The sequence below is a fragment of the Panulirus ornatus genome, chromosome 10, assembly GCF_036320965.1.
Source record: "Panulirus ornatus isolate Po-2019 chromosome 10, ASM3632096v1, whole genome shotgun sequence".
Classification (NCBI taxonomy): domain Eukaryota; kingdom Metazoa; phylum Arthropoda; class Malacostraca; order Decapoda; family Palinuridae; genus Panulirus; species Panulirus ornatus.
In genome coordinates, this window is record NC_092233.1 from 18781681 (window position 1) to 18798923 (window position 17243).

The 17243-nt window shown below is 41.1% G+C and overlaps 1 protein-coding gene across 1 annotated transcript in view; it reads right to left on the reverse strand.

Annotated features, from left to right (window-relative positions):
- Positions 1-1250: 1250 nt before the first annotated feature.
- The window catches only part of LOC139750817 (uncharacterized), a 23653-nt gene continuing 7660 nt past the window's right edge, over positions 1251-17243 (reverse strand). The window contains exons 2-5 of the mRNA XM_071665584.1: positions 6565-6752; positions 2793-2915; positions 1954-2139; positions 1251-1614 (exon numbers count right to left, since the gene is read on the reverse strand). Of these exons, the coding sequence (XP_071521685.1) occupies positions 1471-1614; positions 1954-2139; positions 2793-2915; positions 6565-6752 (641 nt within the window). The 3' untranslated portion in view covers positions 1251-1470. The remainder of the gene's footprint in view (positions 1615-1953; positions 2140-2792; positions 2916-6564; positions 6753-17243) is intronic.

Sequence of the window (17243 nt, forward strand, 5' to 3'; positions counted from 1 at the left end):
TTAAATTACAACAGTATCACCTACAAAGCAACACTCACCAGCCATAATCTATCAAAATCCAAATTCCCTCTGTGGTAATGTCGTGTTTACAACTGCTGAAAATAACATAAATGTTTATGAAACTAAAATGTAAACTCAGGAAGTAAATCACACAAACCTAAGAGTATAGAGAAATCATTTAAGACTAGGATTCGATCTGATCCATGGACAGCATATGGAATTCTACCACAACTTGGAAGTTCAGGTCAAACCTTTTAACACATACATCATCTGATTCAGATCAAAACTATAACTAACAAAAATAGCTTCATTTTCCCGGAGCTCCTGCAGCTCCCAGGCTGCGTTACTTTCAGTAGCAGGGAAAGGATGGGCTCCTGTCGGAGCGGGACGTTCTTCGGCGAGACTGTACTCCTTTTGCCTCAACAGATGATGATACAGCCTCGTCGGAGTGACTCTTTCTCACCCGCGATGCCCTCATACGCAGGTGGTGTCCAGGAACACACACACACACACACACACACACACACACACACACTTACACATCCATATTCATTCATATATATTGAACTCTGAGGTCCTTCACTATTCATTAATGGCGGTAACGAAATAAAAGAAAATAAAGGAAAGTCATTATCCACAGACAAATGGACCACTAGTTTCCACTAGATCCTTGATGATCGTGATTGTGTCTCTAGTCTAAAATACTACAAGTATTAGAGCATTGTACTTATACACAACGTGTAAAAAAGAAAAAAAAAAGAGTAACTTCTATAAGCGAGGAAAAAGAATGCTTATATACAGAGTTTACTGTAACAGAATGATTAATGCTACTGACATATAACTCACATTCAACGTACATACGCTACAAGCTTTCCTTCACAACGCTACCTACAACGGCTTTGGTCATTACATTAAAAGAGAAATGGTTCTGTCTGAAGGTCACCCACCCAACCTTCTGAAAACTTCTGCAAGGAATTCTGAACACAGGTCATATTCTGGGGCATTTACTAAATGACTTAACAACCTATATAACAAATGGTATCGAACCATTCTTGGTAACACGGGAGCTCTTAACTAACATGCTGATATGGATTTTCATAAAGGTGTACAGAATCTACAACTACAACAGTGGATGTGTTTTTCTTTTTTTTCCCAACGGTTCACGTCAAACGAATCATGCAATGATACGTTTCGTTAAAGAGATCAATTTTCAATAAGTCCTTAAAAGGACGAAAGAAAGCGAGAGGTAGTAAAGAGAGAGAGAGAGAGAGAGAGAGAGAGAGAGAGAGAGAGAGAGAGAGAGAGAGAGAGAGAGAGAGAGAGAGAGAGAGAGAAAAGATGGATTAGAAAGAGATGAAGAGAGAGAGAAAAGATGTAGAAATGAGTGTGAGATAACTCAACCTTGATTTGAATTAATGGGCGACAACACTGGGTGATGTCGGGTATTGCTCTTGGGTTAGGCCGGTCCAGCTAGTCTGAGAGGCGGATTCGCCTGTAGTGCTCAGCCAGATGGAAGTAGGTGACGCAGAAGAAGATGGCCGTCGAACCCCACATTGAGTACATGGAGATGCGAACCATGGTGGAGGTTTGTATGGGCAGGTTGTAGTTCATAACCTGAAACAAAGGATAGCATTACCAACCCTTCATCGAATCATCACCATTAGCATCATATTATCACCACCCCTTTCAAAAATGACTTCTTTCACCTCCTTTTTTTTGTATATATAAACGATCTTCATGCACATCCATTGTGATATATGATACAATAGGCTATTCAGGTCCGTAGATCCAAACTAAAATCTTATGCAAATCAACATGATCTTCGATATGTCTTTATTAATGATTTATAGACAAAATATCATATAAATATGTGAAATATCAAAGAATCAGGATAATTTCTAATGTGCATTGTGCATATTCCTTCTGCTAACTACCCATTAATGAGCTGCTTACTCTCGTGTCCAGTTTATTGTAGCACGAACTGCCCTTGTTGTTGGCGGAGTTGAGTCCCATGGAGGCGCAGGTGATCCTCATCCCCTCCGCCAGGGTGCAAGAGGCAGCCAATAGGAGGAGGGTAGCGAGAATGATCCCTGCAGTTACCAGGGTGACGGGAAGGTCGACTTCATCTCGTCCTCGTACCTGTGAGACGAACGAGAAAAAAAAAGGGAAAATTGAAATTAAAGAAAGTTTGCTACTGCTACTGACGAAGACTCAGGAGACTGATGGAGAAGAGAGGGAGGATAAAATTGAATCAGGCGAGAACGATGGAGAAGAGAAGGAGGAAATGTGAATGAAACGATAGTGATGGTGGGAGGAAATGTGCATTAAGTGAAAACGATGGAGAAAAGAGGGAGGAATTGTGGATCAAGCGAGAAGGATGAAGATGAGAGTGAAAAAAGATGAGAAAAATATGAGTTAAGCGAGAAGAATGGCGAAACTGTGAGAGTGATGTGGAGCTCAGATGTATATTAGAGAGTACAAGAGGTAGAGTCATTCATATGGTGTATTAAGAGTACTCACAGGTCTGGGTGTGGGAGGATTTGGTGACCAAACTATTTGAAGTAATACAGCATGAAAGGGAATATGGTAAAAAGCTAAAAACATCGTTGTGGAGTTAGCAGAACTAAGCTATGAGAAATTATGACTCAATTAAGCTAAAGAGTTTATAGAACAACGTGATCATGGTTCATTCTTTCTCATATTGTGTGAGGTTATCCTCCTCTTCATCTCAACGCTTTGGATATGAAAGATAATGATACGCGTTGTGTGTTTCCCAGAGATAATTTTCTCACCTTGATGGCATAGTAAATGCCACAGATGACAGCCAGCAGGAGACCAGTCGTGGCCCCGTAAGTCACCCAGTTGCAGACGGAGAGGGAACTCCCAAAGTGGTAGAAGATGGAGTGTGAGGCCGTCTGGAGAAGAGAAAACGGGAGTTTGTCTTTTATTAGGAAAACGTTGGTTTACGCTCAAACATTTCTTGGTGAATGATGACAGTCACTGGTGTTACCGGACTCTGTCCTCATGTGATTAAACTGCGAGTGAAAAGTCGCCTTTGGAAAGGCTGTTGACGAAAGAGGAAGTTTTCTCTCCAAAAGGAGTCCATCATTTCTCTCCTCCTAATTGGAGTGCAGCTTCGAAACTGCAGGAACCACATACGAAAGGTCTTCTGGTTGTATGATCAATCAATAACCTTCATTAATCAACAATTAAATCAAGTAGTATTTCGACCTCGTTGGTAAAGCTCTATAGAAAAAAAAAAATGTATGTCTATCTAAATAATGACTTAAATCCTATTCATTAGATAAGGGTATCCTTTAAGATTCTATAGAGAAAGCACCAGGTGAACTCTTCGATGCCATCGCCTCAATCCAGGTAGAGACATAGTCTCCTCCCCTCAACCCTTAGCAACCCTCAACCTGGCATGTGCAAAACCATTCAACTTGAGAGCAAGGAACTGTGAGATAGATACTTTGGTGATGTCTTCTTCGGATCTACTGCGAGCGCCTTAAATTGAAGAAACAACTGAATACAACTGTTGTTGCCATATATTGTGTTATCTTCACGCTGTGATAATGTTGCCATATACTCAAAAAGTTCTTTATTTTTCCAACTAGTCAACAATTTGTTTCATAATATTTTCAAATAATTAACAGAATATACGTATCTGCGACGCTCATATTCAAACAGTCTGACGAGGCTGTTTGCGATAGTGGAAGGGAAAAAGAGAATCATTGATTAATATGGTAGGAGTAGAAAGACTTAAAAATTTTCAATGAGGAAGACATGGACATTTATCGTATAGCTAAGGAGGTGCAAATAATGTATGTCTTGGATATGAAATAAGATATTCATCAAGTCTATGCTTAAACGTATTCATAGTACTGCTTTCAACTACCCTAATTGGTAAATCGTATCATAAGTTAACAATTCTTTTGAAGAAAAAGTACTTCGCCTCATTTGAGATAAATCGTTGGCACACGAGTATTATCATATCCATCGCTAAGGTGACACCAGACGACTGTATCCTTAAGTAGCTCGTGAGATGAAGATCGTTGAAACCTTATATAATTCTTAAGACTTGTATTTGATCATCGCTAAACCTTCTCTAAGCTAAATGGGTTCAGTTCTCTTATTTGGCTTTTATAGGATTTATTTCTCAGACGAAGAATGATCGTCGTAGCTCGCCTCTGTCCTCTCTCCATTCTGTCTATGTCTTTCCTCAAGCAAGGTAACCAAAAATGGACGCAGCATTCAAGACGGAGACCAGTGAATTGCACAGTGAGAATAACTTCCTGAGACTTTAATTAGAAATCCCTACCATTACCATTTTCTGTGATTAATGGCCCAACTAAGTGGGTAATAATATTCTTACTTCTAACATAACTATAAAACTCTCCAGGATTTCTTTTGCTACTTTCAGCAATACGCGCTGCAAAATGACGTTAGCTTTGACGTACAAGTCTCTTAATTTCTCTACGCAGATTTACGGAATCTACTTTGTCTTGGTGGTTATGTGGCTCTTGTCTTATGCGCTTCTTTCCTAGACAGCAAGTACTTTTTAATGACAATGCTCCATCACTTCGGGTTCGTCTTGAAACAATTCTGTCTTATACGCATTGGCACATATGTTCCATCCACTGCTTTGAAAGTATTACTGAAACTTTCCCAAGCTACGTTCATATCGTTTTCATTAACGATATAGATGTCATTCATCGACCATTGTTGTCTGTGCAGGGGGCCTAAAGAATAATCCTCTAGTATTTCATTTCGAAGTGTATCTTTAACTTCAACAAAAATGGAGTTGATTTCATCAACATCTAAATCTTTATAGTACGGGATTAATATTAGAGTCGCATAACCAGGATTTCGAAATGCGACTCATATCGTAATTTTGTTCCAAAGCCTTTGTTTCTGACTCCAAAAATTTGCAACGAACGCTACGTGTATTAACATAAAATATTTTGACGTTTGACTTAAGCTTCTCGTTTTTGGCACGTGTGTGTGTGTGTGTGTGTGTGTGTGTGTGTGTGTGTACAGCATTGGGAGAAAGAAGCTCGATGGTGACCCCAAATTGTCCTGTACATCCTCAGTCCCCATCTGTCTCTTGGCTTCCCTAACTTGGAATTACTTTACCTGTACCTGCCCGAGTGTACCTTTACTCCTACCAACTTCGACCCCTACAGAGCGGTTACTAACAGATTCCAACATATCCCTTTACTTCCTCCCTTCCTAGACAACGTGAGCAATGGCCTCCACAAGGGGAACTTTCCACTACCTGTTCTTGTTCTATTCTCCTCTTTCCTACCTTGCCAAACAGACAAATTTGATCTTTAATCGACCCTTTGCTAGGAGCAGTTTTGTATTGTAATCATATATAAAACTCGACGTTCAAGCGTCTCCTTCATAGAGATAGTTTCGGGAATTTATATAATCTCTTTTTAATAGTATAAAAGACCACATTATTACGAAAAAAAAAATTAGGGTAAATGTTCACATGGAAGCAATACTGACTGAATGATCTACATTTATCATTCGACTTTAGTTCATTTTCTAAACACATTGTGATGGAAGCAGATTGCATCAACCTTCCATTCATCACAGCCTTTATCAATATTCTGTTTACTTCATGGGCCACATGAGTCGACCACCACTGTTCTAAATATTTCATTGGATCATGACACTGATGCTCAGGAACCTAACGGGGTTTAGATATATGTACGAAATAAACTCGAAGAACTGTGATATTCAGGAACTTTATGTAATAATTGACGAAACAACACAAGCCAACAATGAGAACTGTATGTTGGTCATCTTGGAACTGAGGAAACACGTGGGAGTGATGAGGAGTGGGAGTTGTGAGGGGGTAGCAGGAGCACGTGGGAGTGGTGAGGTCGACTCAGTGCTTACCTGGGAGTAGAGGCAGCACGTGGGAGTGGTGAGGTCGACTCAGTGCTTACCTGGGAGTAGAGGCAGCACGTGGGAGTGGTGAGGTCGACTCAGTGCTTACCTGGGAGTAGGAGGCAGCACGTGGGAGTGGTGAGGTCGACTCAGTGCTTACCTGGGAGTAGGAGGCAGCACGTGGGAGTGGTAAGGTCGACCCAGTGCTTACCTGGGAGTAGAGGAAGCACGTGGGAGTGGTAGGGTCGACTCAGTGCTTACCTGGGAGTAGAGGCAGCACGTGGGAGTGGTGAGGTCGACCCAGTGCTTACCTGAGAGTAGAGGCAGCACGTGGGAGTGGTGAGGTCGACTCAGTGCTTACCTGAGAGTAGAGGCAGTACGTGGGAGTGGTGAGGTCGACCCAGTGCTTACCTGAGAGTAGAGGCAGCACGTGGGAGTGGTGAGGTCGACTCAGTGCTTACCTGGGAGTAGAGGAAGCACGTGGGAGTGGTAGGGTCGACTCAGTGCTTACCTGGGAGTAGGAGGCAGCATGTGGGAGTAGTGAGGTCGACCCAGTGCTTACCTGGGAGTAGAGGCAGCATTTGGGAGTGGTGAGGTCGACTCAGTGCTTACCTGGGAGTAGGAGGCAGCATGTGGGAGTAGTGAGGTCGACCCAGTGCTTACCTGGGAGTAGAGGAAGCACGTGGGAGTGGTGAGTTCGGACCAGTATCTGGTGATGGTGCCCATGCAGATGGCTCCGACGATGCCCATGATGAGGCCCAGGATATACAACGTGGGCATGCCCATGGTGTACACCATGTCCCACCAGTCTCTGGACTCTGAGTCGGCCTCCTTACGCCGATTCTTGACCTCTGAAAGATTCAGGTGTATGTGAACATGTGACCTGACCTCTGGAAGATTCAGGTGTACGTTGAACATACGACCTGACCTCTGGAAGATTCATGTGTATGTGAACATGTGACCTGACCTCTGGAAGATTTAGGTGTATGTGAACATGTGACCTGACCTCTGGAAGATTCAGGTGTATGTGAACATGTGACCTGACCTCTGGAAGATTCAGGTGTATGTGAACATGTGACCTGACCTCTGGAAGACCCAGATGTATGTGAACATATGACCTGACCTCTGAAAGATTCAGGTGTATGTGAACATGTGACCTGACCTCTGGAAGATCCAGATGTACGTGAACATGTGACCTGACCTCTGGAAGATCCAGATGTATGTGAACATATGACCTGACCTCTGGAAGATCCAGATGTAAGTGAACATGTGACCTGACCTCTGGAAGATTCAGATGTACTTGAACATGTGACCTGACACATCTGGAAGACTGTTATACACCTGTGTATATGACCTGGATAAAGCCGTGTCCTTATGTGGATACCTGTATACATCACCTAGGTAGAGCCATGTCGTCATGTGGTAAGAAAACCATGAGTCAGATATAACCAGTAACTTCAGTTTTTCCCCCAAACATAGGAAGTGATGATTCAACGCGAGAGTCTTGCGTAATGTGGGTATTGGAGTAGTTGCAAGATTGCACTATCTATCTAAACCTCTCTTATCACTCTTGTTACAAGACGGATTTGCCATGGGTCACCTGCGCCTCGGAGAGCGCAGTCGAGTTACTGGGAGTAACATAACAATGGGTGGAAATACTGTTGAGAAACATCTAAAAAAACGAAATCTGTGTGAAGTTCCAATAGCAAAATTTAATTCCAGATTTTATCGAGACCTAACTCAAAGGCAAAATGCAAATAGGAGTTATGGGGATTATAACTTTCTTCAATTCATTGTATTTTGTAGAACCTGTGGAGAGAAGTGTATCAAGTTGATTAATCATGGGATTTCTTTTTAAAGTTATGACCAGAGTTGAGTAACTGGAGAAGCTGTTGCCTTACAACGACGGAGGAAAATGACGACGATGAAGAAAACGATCCGTAAGTGTCTGCTATGCAATGCAGGAGACACAATACAAATGAGACAGAAGGATCTCGTGTACCACATCCCTCATTACCTGATTACGTTGAACAGTTCTCATAACTCCTTTGAGTAATGTCCCCCATAATGGTAGGTTTGCACACACACACACCTTGTTCTCATACCATATCATGACTATGTATGTAACTCTCCAATACTATATATATATATATATATATATATATATATATATATATATATATATATATATATATATATATATATATATATATATATATTATCTCGGAAAGCAAAAATGGGTATGTTTGAAGGAATAGTGGTTCCAACAATGTATGTTGTATGGTTGCGAGGCGTGGGCTATGGATAGAGTTGTGCGCAGGAGGGTGGATGTGCTGGAAATGAGATGTTTGAGGACAATGTGTGGTGTGAGGTGGTTTGATCGAGTAAGAAATGTAAGGGTAAGAGAGATGTGTGGAAATAAAAAGAGCGTGGTTGAGAGAGCAGAAGAGGGTGCTTTGAAATGGTTTGGGCACATGGAGAGAATGAGTGAGGAAAGATTGACCAAGAGGATATATGTGTCGGAGGTGGAGGGAACGAGGAGAAGTGGGAGACCAAATTGGAGGTGGAAAGATGGAGTGAAAAAGATTTTGTGTTATCGGGGCCTGAACATGCAGGAGGGTGAAAGGAGGGCAAGGAATAGAGTGAATTGGATCGATGTGGTATACCGGGGTTGACGTGCTGTCAGTGGATTAAATCAGGGCATGTGAAGCGTCTGGGGTAAACCATGGAAAGTTGTGTGGGGCCTGGATGTGGAAAGGGAGCTGTGGTTTCAGGCATTATTACGTGGCAGCTAGAGACTGAGTGTGAACGAATGGGGCTTTTGTTGTCTTTTCCTAGTGCAACCTCGCACACATGAGGGGGGAGGGGGATGGTATTCCATGTGTGGCGAGGTGGCGATGGGAGTGAATGGGGGCAGACAGTGTGAATTGTGTGCATGGATATATATGTATGTGTCTGTGTATGTATATATATGTGTACACTGAGATGTATAGGTATGTATATTTGCGTGTGTGGACGCGTGTGTGTGTATACATTGTGTATGGGGGTGGGTTGGGCCATTTCTTTCGTCTGTTTCCTTGCGCTACCTCGCAAACGCGGGAGACAGCGACAAAGCAAAATAAATAAATAAATAGATATATATATATATATATATATATATATATATATATATATATATATATATATATATATATATATATTGGGAGGTGAGTTTGAATGGAGAAAAACTGGAGGAAGTGAAGTGTTTTAGATATCTGGGAGTGGATCTGGCAGCGGATGGAACCATGGAAGCGGAAGTGGATCATAGGGTGGGGGAGGGGGCGAAAATTCTGGGAGCCTTGAAGAATGTGTGGAAGTCGAGAACATTATCTCGGAAAGCAAAAATGGGTATGTTTGAAGGAATAGTGGTTCCAACAATGTTGTATGGTTGCGAGGCGTGGACTATGGATAGAGTTGTGCGCAGGAGGATGGATGTGCTGGAAATGAGATGTTTGAGGACAATGTGTGGTGTGAGGTGGTTTGATCGAGTAAGTAACGTAAGGGTAAGAGAGATGTGTGGAAATAAAAAGAGCGTGGTTGAGAGAGCAGAAGAGGGTGTTTTGAAATGGTTTGGTCACATGGAGAGAATGAGTGAGGAAAGAGTGACCAAGAGGATATATGTGCCGGAGGTGGAGGGAACGAGAAGAGGGAGACCAAATTGGAGGTGGAAAGATGGAGTGAAAAAGATTTTGTGTGATCGGGGCCTGAACATGCAGGAGGGTGAAAGGAGGGCAAAGAATAGAGTGAATTGGAGCGATGTGGTATACCGGGGTTGACGTGCTGTCAGTGGATTGAATCAAGGCATGTGTATGAGGGTGGGTTGGGCCATTTCTTTCGTCTGTTTCCTTGCGCTACCTCGCAAACGCGGGAGACAGCGACAAAGCAAAAAAAAAAAAAAAAAATATATATATATATCATCGAGCCAGAAATCTAACAGATCTTGGACCTATTGTAGATAATGATGAGTAAATATGATAAAATCACTGTTCGTCATTTAATCCTAAGTGTTCTACTTAGATTTTTAACAGTAACTTCAAATTTCTAGACGGATCATAATTTCCGTAACTCAACAGAGATAGATAGATAGACAGATAGAGAGAGATAGAGAGAGAGAGAGAGAGAGAGAGAGAGAGAGAGAGAGAGAGAGAGAGAGAGAGAGAGAGAGAGAGAGAGAGAGAGAGAGAGGACCCCCTTATCAATCACTCACCTTACAAAGATAAAAGGTAAAAAAAACCCACTGATGAACGGAACTGTGTGGTTGGGTATAGATAGCCCTCGTACTGATAATTTACCTTACTCCGTATCTAACCAAGATTAACCCAACCACTTGAGCACGACAACGCCGCGCACAACCTAAACTGTGAGCCACGACCGAACTCACAGTACGTAGTCAAGGGTCGTACTGTGTGTACTCAGATCATAAGTCTACCTGATCAAAGCAGAACAGGAATTCGTTTTCTGTATATATATATATATATATATATATATATATATATATATATATATATATATATATATATATATATATATATATATATTTATATATATATATATATATATATATATATATATATATATATATATATATATATATATATATATATATATATATATATATATGTTAGAAGCAGCGAAAAGTTTTTATCGAGGATGTAAGGCATGTGTACGTGTAGGAAGAGAGGAAAGTGATTGGTTCTCAGTGAATGTAGGTTTGCGGCAGGGGTGTGTGATGTCTCCATGGTTGTTTAATTTGTTTATGGATGGGGTTGTTAGGGAGGTAAATGCAAGAGTTTTGGCAAGAGGGGCAAGTATGAAGTCTGTTGGGGATGAGAGAGCTTGGGAAGTGAGTCAGTTGTTGTTCGCTGATGATACAGCGCTGGTGGCTGATTCATGTGAGAAACTACAGAAGCTGGTGACTGAGTTTGGAAAAGTGTGTGGAAGAAGAAAGTTAAGAGTAAATGTGAATAAGAGCAAGGTTATTAGGTACAGTAGGGTTGAGGGTCAAGTCAATTGGGAGGTGAGTTTGAATGGAGAAAAACTGGAGGAAGTGAAGTGTTTTAGATATCTGGGAGTGGATCTGGCAGCGGATGGAACCATGGAAGCGGAAGTGGATCATAGGGTGGGGGAGGGGGCGAAAATCCTGGGGGCCTTGAAGAATGTGTGGAAGTCGAGAACATTATCTCGGAAAGCAAAAATGGGTATGTTTGAAGGAATAGTGGTTCCAACAATGTTGTATGGTTGCGAGGCGTGGGCTATGGATAGAGTTGTGCGCAGGAGGATGGATGTGCTGGAAATGAGATGTTTGAGGACAATGTGTGGTGTGAGGTGGTTTGATCGAGTGAGTAACGTAAGGGTAAGAGAGATGTGTGGAAATAAAAAGAGCGTGGTTGAGAGAGCAGAAGAGGGTGTTTTGAAGTGGTTTGGGCACATGGAGAGGATGAGCGAGGAAAGATTGACCAAGAGGATATATGTGTCGGAGGTGGAGGGAACAAGGAGAAGAGGGAGACCAAATTGGAGGTGGAAAGATGGAGTGAAAAAGATTTTGTGTGATCGGGGCCTGAACATGCAGGAGGGTGAAAGGAGGGCAAGGAATAGAATGAATTGGAGCGATGTGGTATACCGGGGTTGACGTGCTGTCAGTGGATTGAAGCAAGGCATGTGAAGCGTCTGGGGTAAACCATGGAAAGCTGTGTAGGTATGTATATTTGCGTGTGTGGACGTATGTATATACATGTGTATGGGGGGGGGTGGGTTGGGCCATTTCTTTCGTCTGTTTCCTTGCGCTACCTCGCAAACGCGGGAGACAGCGACAAAGTATAATAAAAATAATAAAATAATAATAATAATATATATATATATATATATATATATATATATATATATATATATATATATATATATATATATATATCATTCTGACATAATCTAATCAAGTTTGATTTTGTACAGCAAAGTCCATCATGGACTGAATTTATTTGGGATGAAGAAATTCATCATACTTTGAATAACACACACACACACACACACACACACACACACACACATACACACAATATCCAGTCTTTCATGGGTCGCATTTTTACAGCAATTTACTGATGATGAAAACTCTTCGTAAATAATAATGGAAAAGAGAACATTCAGTATACAAGATGAAAAAAATTTTTCAATACCAAAATCACAAAAAAATGAAACAGTAGTCGTTCGGTCTTTGTGTACATGTTGATATGGAACTGATACTCGATAATAATCCATAATATTGACCAACTTTGACAATGTGATGCATTTCTACCTGATTGCATCATGTTTTCCTCCTCCAGTTGGTCAGTATGTGTACGACAACACGTACTCTCATCAGCATTCACGATAAAGTGATGATACGGATATAATCATGACTCAACACACACACACACACACACACACACACACACACACACACACACACACACACACACACACACGGGTTCCTTTACACACGCAGAAGACTTTGTTGTTGGTACGCTGACCTTAACAACACTGGAGTACAGTGGTGTTATCTGTTGTCGATACATCTACCCAGAAGTGTATGTGTGTGTGTGTGTGTGTGTGTGTGTGTGTGTGTGTGTATGTGTGTGTGTGTGTGTGTGTGTGTGTGTGTGTAGAGCCAAAACGCAAGGAAGATAGGATCTCTATGTCAACAAGAGATGACACACAGCATGTTTAGGAAAATAAGTACCGTACAAAGATTGTATAAAGAGAGAGAATTTCTAATGAGTGAAGATGTCTTCATCATACACAGGAATATACTGGTGTATCAGTTAGCGTTCCCCACCGTGACGCATTCACGGGCCGACCAGGGTCGAGCGGATAGGTTCGAATCCTGTTTGTGGCAGTTTGGTCGATAAAATGGGTACCTGGCTCAGGCTAGGATATATATATATATATATATATATATATATATATATATATATATATATATATATATATATATATATATATATATATATATATATATATATCGTTAATGGGACGGCCTTGATTGAGGTCTCAACTAAGATTAAAAGAAAAAAACATTGGTTAGAATTTCAGCTCCCTTGCGTCATGTGTGATAACATCCCGGAAAAGTCAGAGAACTTGATAACGCGTTACACCCGGATGGCTGGCTGGCCAGTAACGTCATAAGTACTACGAGCCCTTGTGACTGTACTTATAAACTCTTCCTGAATCTTGTAACAGAACTGTATGAACCATTTATACAGTGAAGTGTACCCGTAGACAGACGGGAGAGATAAACTGTAAAACAGTATATGTGGTGTGGTAGCGATATATATATATATATATATATATATATATATATATATATATATATATATATATATATATATATATATATATATATATATATATATATATATTTTGCCTTGTCGCTGGGAATATAATACATATTTCAGAGTCTGTTTCCCATCTATGTAATAAATAAATAAATATACATACATCCCTGGGGATAGGGGAGAAAGAATACTTCCCACGTATTCCCTGCGTGTCGTAGAAGGCGACTAAAAGGGGAGGGAGCGGGTGGCTGGAAATCCTCCCCTCTCGTTTTTTTCAATTTTCCAAAAGAAGGAACAGAGAAGGGGGCCAGGTGAGGATGTTCCCTCAAAGGCCCATTCCTCTGTTCTTAACGCTACCTCGCTGACGTGGGAAATGGCGAATAGTACGAAAGAAAAGAAAGAAATATATATATATATATATATATATATATATATATATATATATATATATATATATATATATATATATATATATATATAGTGAGACGAAGGGTATTCGAGTGGTTAGTATTTCGAATAGTTGTTTTTCTATTATACAGTCCCTTAGCCTAACGGTTAGCATGCCTGCCTCTTGCACAAGGGGTCCCAGGTTCGATCCTGGCTGATGGAGCTTTATATGATATATATATATATATATATTCTTTTTTCTTTTTCTTTCAAACTATTCGCCATTTCCCGCGTTAGCGAGGTAGCGTTAAGAACAGAGGACTGGGCCTTGGAGGGAATATCCTCACCTGGCCCCCTTCTCTGTTCCTTGTTTTGGAAAATTAAAAAAAAAAAAAAAAAAAAACGAGAGGGGAAGATTTCCAGCCCCCCGCTCATATATATATATATATATATATATATATATATATATATATATATATATATATATATATATATATATATATATATATTCCTGTAACCTGTAATACAGAGGTAATGATTCTACTGCACTATTGTGGAATTGTTTCATTTTCGTCATGTTAACATACACCTAATTCAACTAATCACTTGATCTAACAAAAACAATATCCCCGCCACACTCCACCACACTTCTTCTCACCCCACCACCTGAGCTCTATACCTCACCTCACCCTGCCATAGCCCCTCCGCACACTACCACCTAAACTCCACTCCCTACCACACCTTACCACCTAAACTAATAGAACCAAAATTTAGCCACATAGCTAAGCCTTTTACATTAGATTCTATATAAAAAAAAAAGGTCCTTGTAATGAATATGTTAAGGGTGACATTCAAATGTCTATCGTGTGTTTAAACTTCCTCAGCGATATACTGTTAAGGTCTATGAGTTGTCATTCACTCCCACTGTGAGCGTAGTCTGTGAGAGGGCCTTCTGCTTGCCAACAGATATGTACTCCAATATCTTGCTTTATTCGAGCGTGTGTTCCGCGCTTTACTGACGTATAAGTCCTTATTACGAATAGTGAAACTGATGTCATTTTTTTTTTGACATCATTTAATAAAATATTCTGTTCTCAGAATAGATTGAATTTTTGAATATGTTCACAAGCGTCTGTACATGCTTTCCTGTTCTTAGGTGTCATGCGTAATTATGGCCACGTATGTATTTCCGAATTTTTTGTCATTTTTGTCCGTGTTTATAATTCTTTTTTTAGAGTACGTGTATCTATATCTTTTCACATCCTCAGGGGAAGTTGAAGTAATGTGTATGAAACATGTACACTTCATGTATACTTCATGTAAACCATGTATTTCGTAACAATCATGAATACATCGTGAATTCCGTGCACAAACATTTTTTCTTAATCCTTTTCGACTTACTCTTGCTTCAGGGTCTAGAATCTTATCAACGCATCCGGGTTAAAGTCACCATTGCGAAATTTTGTCCCCAATGGACAACAGTCCAAGGTGAGAAAACAGACTTGGGAAAAATACAGAATAGAGCAGACTTTACTTAACCAGGAAATACAGATCTCAGACAACTTAATTGGGAGGTAAGTTTGAATGGAGAAAAACTGGAGGAAGTGAAGTGTTTTAGATATTAGGGAGTGGATTTAGCAGCGGATGGAGCCATGGAAGCGGAAGTGAGTCACATGTTGGGGGAGGGTGCGAAGGTTCTGGGAGCGTTGAAGAATGTGTGGAAGGCGAGAACGTTATCTCGAAGAGCAAAAATGAGTATGTTTGAAGGAATAGTGGTTCCAACAATGTTATATGGTTGCGAGGCGTGGGCTATAGATAGAGTTGTGCGGAGGAGGGTGCATATGTTGGAAATGAAATGTTTCAGGACAATATGTGGTGTAAGGCGGTTTGATCGAGTAAGTAATGAAAGGGTAAGAGAGATGCGTGGTAACCGAAAGAGAGTGGTTGAGAGAACAGAAGAGGGTGTTTTGAAATGGTTTGGACATATGGAAAGAATGAGTGAGGAAAGATTAACAAGAAGGATATATGTGCCAGAAGTGGAGGGTACAAGGAGAAGTGGGAGACCAAATTGGAGGTGGAAAGATGGAGTGAAAAAGATTCTGGGCGATCGGGGCCTGATCATACAGGAGGGTGAAATGCGTGCAAGGAATAGAGTGAATTGGAACCATGTGGTATACCAGATATAAGTGTGAACGAATGTGGCCTTTTCGTCTTTTCCTGGCTCTACCTCGCTGGAACGCTATTTCATGTGCGGCGGGGTGACGACGAAAATGGATGAAGGCAGCAAGAATGAATTTGTAACACATGCGCATATATGTATATGAATGTGTATGTGTGCGTATGGGTGTTTATGTATATATATATATATATATATATTTTTTTTTTTTTTTTTTTTTTTATACTTTGTCGCTGTCTCCCGCGTTTGCGAGGTAGCGCAAGGAAACAGACGAAAGAAATGGCCCAACCCCCCCCCCCATACACATGTACATACACACGTCCACACACGCAAATATACATACCTACACAGCTTTCCATGGTTTACCCCAGACGCTTCACATGCCTTGCTTCAATCCACTGACAGCACGTCAACCCCTGTATACCACATGACTCCAATTCACTCTATTTCTTGCCCTCCTTTCACCCTCCTGCATGTTCAGGCCCCGATCACACAAAATCTTTTTCACTCCATCTTTCCACCTCCAATTTGGTCTCCCTCTTCTCCTCGTTCCCTCCACCTCCGACACATATATCCTCTTGGTCAATCTCTCCTCACTCATTCTCTCCATGTGCCCAAACCATTTCAAAACACCCTCTTCTGCTCTCTCAACCACGCTCTTTTTATTTCCACACATCTCTCTTACCCTTACGTTACTTACTCGATCAAACCACCTCACACCACACATTGTCCTCAAACATCTCATTTCCAGCACATCCATCCTCCTGCGCACATCTCTATCCATAGCCCACGCCTCGCAACCATACAACATTGTTGGAACCACTATTCCCTCAAACATACCCATTTTTGCTTTCCGAGATAATGTTCTCGACTTCCACACATTTTTCAAGGCTCCCAAAATTTTCGCCCCCTCCCCCACCCTATGATCCACTTCCGCTTCCATGGTTCCATCCGCTGACAGATCCACTCCCAGATATCTAAAACACTTCACTTCCTCCAGTTTTTCTCCATTCAAACTCACCTCCCAATTGACTTGACCCTCACCCCTACTGTACCTAATAACCTTGCTCTTATTCACATTTACTCTCAACTTTCTTCTTCCACACACTTTACCAAACTCAGTCACCAGCTTCTGCAGTTTCTCACATGAATCAGCCACCAGCGCTGTATCATCAGCGAACAACAACTGACTCACTTCCCAAGCTCTCTCATCCCCAACAGACTTCATACTTGCCCCTCTTTCCAGGACTCTTGCATTTACCTCCCTTACAACCCCATCCATAAACAAATTAAACAACCATGGAGACATCACACACCCCTGCCGCAAACCTACATTCACTGAGAACCAATCACTTTCCTCTCTTCCTACACGTACACATGCCTTACATCCTCGATAAAAACTTTTCACTGCTTCTAACAACTTGCCTCCCACA